This window comes from Oryzias melastigma, linkage group LG20, assembly GCF_002922805.2.
Source record: "Oryzias melastigma strain HK-1 linkage group LG20, ASM292280v2, whole genome shotgun sequence".
Classification (NCBI taxonomy): Eukaryota; Metazoa; Chordata; class Actinopteri; order Beloniformes; family Adrianichthyidae; genus Oryzias; species Oryzias melastigma.
Window position 1 is genome coordinate 16,325,742 of NC_050531.1, and position 6,982 is coordinate 16,332,723.

At 36.9% G+C, this 6,982-nt stretch overlaps 1 protein-coding gene across 1 annotated transcript in view; it reads left to right on the forward strand.

Annotated features, from left to right (window-relative positions):
• The first annotated feature begins 1,082 nt into the window (after positions 1–1,082).
• Positions 1,083–6,982, forward strand: part of ahrra (aryl-hydrocarbon receptor repressor a) — a 75,618-nt gene continuing 69,718 nt past the window's right edge. The window contains exons 1-3 of the mRNA XM_024280139.2: positions 1,083–1,474; positions 1,844–1,936; positions 3,166–3,347. Of these exons, the coding sequence (XP_024135907.1) occupies positions 1,875–1,936; positions 3,166–3,347 (244 nt within the window). The 5' untranslated portion in view covers positions 1,083–1,474; positions 1,844–1,874. The remainder of the gene's footprint in view (positions 1,475–1,843; positions 1,937–3,165; positions 3,348–6,982) is intronic.

Sequence of the window (6,982 nt, forward strand, 5' to 3'; positions counted from 1 at the left end):
GTATATAAGTCGCACTGGAGTATAAGTCGCAGGGACATTCAATCTATGAAAAAAACCGCGACTTATAGTCCGGAAAATACGGTATTAGTTTAATTGTAAGCAATTTTAGGAGGTATGGTATAGTATAATAAAGTATGAGGTTTCAAAACAGGGAAGTTACTACAAGCATCAAGATTATGTTCAAAATGATTTTTTTAAAAACGTGTTTATGGAAATAAAGCTCATTTGTGTGATTAAAAAACATTAAATGAGAATTACGATTTCTCAAAGTGATTTTTACATTTTATTTTTCTGAAGTAGTACTACTTCCGGTTAAAGTAAAATTACGTCAAGTAATTTATTCATTTATTTTTAGCTTTTATATTTTTTCTATTTCAATCAAAGATACACGTCAGGCAAGTTGTGCTTCAAATTAGAGGCTGAAAAAAAGAAGGAAAAAAAAGGAAAAATGTCAACACATGCTTTTATTGTGAAGACATGACTAGTCAACATCGCCTCTGCTTCACAGTCGCTGTTGTTTCGATCTAAAATAACGTTTCTGGAAGATTCCTCCTTTGAGTAAACAAGCCGCGATAATTTTTTAAAATATTTAGTCCAACGCAAAACTGTATTTAAACAAAACACACTTCGCTGAAGCAAAGTTGTTGATAGGGAATGGTTTGAAAGAGGAGGATAGAGACCCGACACGCCGCGATGCGACAGCCTACTCCGTCTCTCTGAATCCGTCTTCTACAGTTAGCGCAGCTGCAGCTCTGATCTTATGATCCCTCCCCTTGATGCGTTCACTGTAACTCGTAATTTTGATATTCAGGAGAAAAAAATTACACAATGTTTTAACTGATGTAAATACTTGTGAACCCAATGCCTTTTAGCTTTAAAGTAAAATAATATTAAGTGAAACTAAAGTTGCTTCACTTATTTTAACCTAAAATTTATATTTACTCTACAGATCACACATATAACCATTTAGAATTCAAATGAAAACTCTCCACTGTACAAGTGGTTTGGGCAAACCTCGTTTTGAGAGCACTGAAGATCAACATTCCCATGCACGGACAGCACTTGAAGGCACCGTAAGCCTGCAGAGTGTGTGTGTGTGTATGTGTGTGCGCCGGCGCTATGTTTGTGAGGCAGAGAGTTGCGTGCGAAGAGCTCGACATGTCATTCAGAGGAATCCGCCACCTGAAACGCGAGGAAGTGAAGGCGACTCAATTGGGTATAAAGAATCAACCAACATCTGCCTCGAGCAGTGCAAAGCTGATGAAAACATCAGCTCAGAGCTCGCGCGCGACCTCAACCATTTTATTTGATTTCCATTGGACCTATTCGCTGGAGTCGGTGCACCCTGGGAGACGCATCTTTTATTTTTATTTTCTATTTTTTATTTATTTTTTATTGCAATTGAAGCGAATGTTACTCATCTACCCAAACTATTGGAAATAACTGAAGATATTTTAGGTTAATCCTTTAATATGTGAGTACTAACTTTAATTTGTTTTTATGCAATATTATTATTATTTTTAAATTAAGCAGATTTGAGGCTTTTAGGCTCAAAATGTGCTTTTGTTTATTTGATTTATTTTCCAAATTACTTAAAAGGCGATATATATATTAAGCATTTTCATATCTATAAAACTTAATTAATCAACTTTTTTTTTAATAATGCACATTAACTGATTATAAATCCACAAAACTGTGATGTATTTGGTGACTTTTTGTGCGTAAATTTGCAGCAGCATGACTGAACTTGCCGCTTTCTAAAGCTCTACTTCACGCATGTGTGGAAGTTTTGTGCAGCCGCGTGCGTAAAGGAGCTATAACGCTTCTGCGTCTTTATCCACAGCGCACCTGTTACCTCCACGGAGCGCAAGATCATGATCCCGCCGGGGGACTGCATGTATGCGGGCAGAAAGAGGAGGAAGCCCATCCAGAAACAGTTAAGCAACACTCACTTTTCTTTCATTTTGATTTCTGTGAACATTGGAGAAAAAAAACTTTTTATCCTCAAAAATCTGCATTTATTATTTCTTTTTTGCAGTTTTGTAATGCTGCATTTTCAGTTTTAGAAACTAAAGTATCACTAAAATCAGCAAATGCTGTTTTATACAAAATTAATGATCTTCTTTTTATCATTTACACTTTTAATCAATTTGTGTTTCAATCCATATAGTAAAAAAACTTTAAGAAATACTTATATATTAATAAACCTTTAAGCAGAGCCTCTATTTTTAACCCTGTACCATTAGAGCCAAATTATGCAACACATTTTATATATATATATATATTTATATATAAATGCTGTTTTAGGACTTTCTCTTTTGCTGATGTCATGAATTGAGGCAGCAGATTATATAAGTTACTGAAGATGGAAGTGGTAAATGAACTAGACCTGTGGTGCATAAAGTTTTCATGATTTGCTGAGCCGTAGCTGCCGATTTCACAGGAAACCACAGAAAACATGGCATGTGTACGTAGAAGGACTGTCAACCGGACATTTTTGAAGATCTTTCAGTCGATTTTTGTGACTTTGTGAAGGAGACTTAGTTAGTTTTGGGAAGGGAAGGCAGAAGAAGTGTTTCTGGAAAAGTTGAGACCGTCTGCACTAAAGCGCCACAAACTGTGCTGGATCAGTTTGTGATCCACACCATGCTGGGACATGAGGATCTGCCGTCTGTCCACCACTTCTCCAGCTCTAAGACGATTCCAGTCAGGCTGTGAGGAGAAAACTTGACAAAATGCAGAAATATTGTTTGGTAAAAACACAAAAGAGACACTATTTTTAAAAGAAAATATTCTGGATAAAAGTTTAGTCTGTGTAATTTGATTTATTTGTGTTATTTACTGCTGTTTGTATACACATTTATGTCCTGGTGTTTGTGTGAAGTGGTCTGGTGACGTATCTTAAACAAAATCCTAAACTTATTGCATCTAAAAACCACCCACATGCAAACATGTCAGAATAAATGGTAGTCTCAAAACGTGTCAATCATTAGAAAAAAAAAATGAATGCCAAAACTTAAGATTTGTTTCTAAAGAGGCACATATAAACAGTTTAAAGCGGTGTAATGAAAGCCGGAGACACAGTCCCTGTTTTTTCAGCTGTTTGTCCGCACGCGCCCGTCAGCGCCTGCTCAGCCTCACCTCTCTGCTCCGTCTCATTGTCAGGAAGCCTTCCTCTGCCAATGAGAAAACCAACCCGTCCAAGCGACACCGGGACAGGCTGAACGCTGAGCTGGACCGACTGGCCAGCCTGCTGCCATTCCCCCCTGATGTCATCTCCAAACTGGACAAGCTATCCGTGCTGCGGCTCGCAGTTTCCTACCTCCGTGTGAAAAGTTTCTTCCAAGGTAAATCCAAACTTTTTTTTTTCTAAAAAAAGGTAGCTTTTTAAATTGAATTTCCCAAAAGTTTGTAAATGAATCAAACTACCAATTGCAGAGGGATTTTTTTGACTCACTTTGATCATATTTTGATCTATTTTAATATTTTAAAAGCCTTTTAATGCCATTTTTAAAATCAAAAATCTATATCGTACTTTAGAACTAGTACTAGTTTCTGCAGAGTGGCAGTAGTTTATCAGAAAATCATCTCTAAGTAGTGGATGGAGCAACCCCACCCCCCCTTCCCTTCCCCAATAATGAGAGTTATTTTTACACACTTTCCCACTAGCTAGATTCCTTATGTCTTCCTAGCTTACAGCTCCTCACAACCTCAATATAGCAGTACCGGTAGAACAAAAATGGCGAGCAATATTAGAGCTAACAAGCCGTTCAGTTTTGTCAGCGAAGACTTAAATAGACCTAGTCATCTACAAGGGGCGGAGCAGGGAGCTTGCGATGACACGAAAGCAATATCTACCTTTTTTCCATCTGCTCTTGATTCATAACTTAAATAAAGAAATACTCAGAAATGCCAATTTACGCGTAATTGTCTTCATACTTTTGCAAGAAAGTATGTGAACCCTTTGGGAGTATCTCAATTTGTGTACGAAATGAACACATGATGTGTTTTTTTAAATCTCAATCTAAATCTCTGCTTGAATCTCACCAAAATGTGCTTTCATGTTTTTATTGAACGCAATCGTGTCCAGTTTATGCATAAAACTAAGTAATTCCAAAGGGTTCACATATTTCTTACCTGTATATGCCCTCATTTATATAAAAAAAAACTAAAAAAAACACAATTTTCATTGGAGTGAGTGTTCATGAAAATGTCATGTTTTGTCATATGAGACTTTTCAAAGTGGGGAAAAGTGCATTTTTTCATATAAAAGTTTACATTAACCATTTCAATATCTACTACTTTACTTATAATTACAGATAAACTAGGGGGGTATGCTCAATTTCCTCTAATTACATCAAACAAAAATCTAAAACTTCTGGAACTATTTTAAAAAAATAACTTTTTTTTTTTTTGTCTGCCCCAAATTCACCCCTTTGTGTAGTGTAGTCACATGAAAGTAAAATGTAGGTTAAACCGAGCCCAAGTCTTGTTTTTCCACACTTCCGCCGTGGACTGAATGCCTCCTCTCTCCTTGTGTTGCTCCATGGTTTCCGTCAAATATTCATGTGCCTCATAAGAGCGTATTTTGTTGCCAGTGGCCTTGGCAGCTGCTGTATCAACACATGGGCTACTGGCACAGCTGGATGTGCCAGCTCTGAAGGAATAAAAAAAAAAGCTCTCTTTTAGAGGAAGAAAAGATGAAGAATGAGCATCTTTCCTCTGGTCTTCAAGGGTACATTCATGTGATGAAGCATAAGGGGTAAAAGGGAGGGCAGTGGAGAGGAAGCTGCAGAGGTCCTGTGAGGTTCACTGCCTTCGTAGTCCTGGAGGCAAAAAAGTTATTTTTTTTAACCTCATTTAGTTGGTTTTCACCTAAAAGTTTTGTCGCCGTCTCCTGTCTTTGACTTATTGTCATTACCTTACCCATAATCTCAACCGTGCCTCGTTTTTGGCAAGGCGTCTGCTTCTGGCGTCCTACAGCCTGGCGTAATCCAACTTTCACACACACTCTGGTTGACCCCTGACAGTGAATTTAGCTTAGCCAGCACGCAAAGGTGCAGGAAGGGTTGCGATCGGAGTCATGAAAAGGTATGTTTGATGGGTATAGGAGGCGTAAAGACGGCCTCCTGCTGCTCCTTCAGTCCGATTTAAAAGTAGGATGGACGTTTGGAGCAAAAAATATAACAACTTAGACTGTAAATTTCTGCTGCGATGTCTCCAAGCTCAGACCTGCTATCATCTCTGGCATTTGTGCGTCAAACATGGTCTGTTTGTTTGCTGTGAACGGCTCATCTGTCTGTTGATGCTTCACAAATGAGATTAATTGAAGTGGAAGACGAGGGATATGTCTGTATGTTTGTGTGTACATCTGCAGCCCCCAACCCCCTCCACCACCACCACCTCTTCATGGTCATCTCCGGTGACCCACATAATGACATTTTCCCGCTCGTGTTTTAACATGGAGCCCGGCCAAAGCCTTTCACTACAAATGTAAAATAAGAAATGAGCAACAAGTGCACATCCTTCCTGTGGTTTGGAACAATAGAACCGTCTGAGAGTCACCGCTACAGAGTATGACATGAAACCATGAAGCCTGCAGCTTTGAGTTTCGTTCGTACTTATGATGTTTCAGATAGCAGAGGCTTTCCATGATGCAGTTTTCTAGTTTGTCCAGCAGGGGGACTGCACCAAAGTGCTGCATTCAGTGGTGAAACAGCTGATTTTAACCAGCAGGATTTGCTCTCTCTATGTAAAACATGTATTCCAAAGGAGAAACTGTACAAGTATACTTCTAAAATTTAGGCAGTATAATTGAAGTTTACTTTTATATATATTTATTGTAAACTTAAAATGGTCCAATTTAGTGAAGAAGTATTCAGTTACTTCCAGTATTATATTTACATGGTTTATAGTATACTTTCTATACTTATACTGAAGTATACTTAACCCTGTAAAGCCCACTACATTGAAGCACTGACAGAAATGTTTTTTTTTTTAATTAAGATGTTTTAAACCCTTTGATATAATCCACAAAACTTTTTTTTTTCAATTATATAGTTTTAAACGAGATATAGATAGTTTCAATTATTTTTCATTGGTACATTTTGCTAATAACAATGTTAGTTAATAATATGGTCATGAATGTTCAGGAAAAAAGCACTTTTTTACCCTCTTTCTCAAATTTGATTTACAAATTTTTAGCATACTTTAAGTGTATTATAAAGACATAATTATCACCAAATTTAGCCTTTTTTAATACAGAATGTAGTCATTAAAAAAAAATACAAATAGATTAGTTATTCTCATCGTAAAGTTCAGAAAATTATCAAAACTTTTTCCCGCCAAAAGATTTTACGGAGGCAGCATTTTGAAATTATCAGTAAAAGCCCCTTTATTGCCCCTAGTGACATGATGATGAGCTACAGGGAAGAAAACAGACAAAACTATATACAATGAGTTTTTAAAGAAAGTATTGAGTATAAAAAATGAAATAGGAATCACAGAAATGTTTTTAATAAACATGATACAAATGGTTTAATAAAACAATATTCAAGTGTACTACGTTTTGCTAAGGGTTAGCTTTTTGATGCGTTTGCTACTATTGCCAGCACTGACAGACTCACTAATTATGGGATGTCTTTGTGGGAAATCCCTGTCAGTTGTCTGTTATGTGACGACTCAAAGGCGGAGCTTTGTACATTATGTTCTCATTGCTTCTCATGCAAATATACACTCAGGATGTGTGTTTATCCACCTGTGGATCTTATCTGTTTATCTAGTGGTTGATAATTTTCTTTAAGGTTTATTCAATGTTGTCCTGGGTTTATTTTAATGTCAATTTGCACAGAGCTGTTAGTCAAAACCTAAATGTGGATTTTTCATTTGTTGTGTGAACTGGACATAACAAACAAATCTCTTTTTATTTTATTTCTAGAAAAATCTAGGTAAATTTTTCTGCATTTTAAGGCAGTTGTTCAGG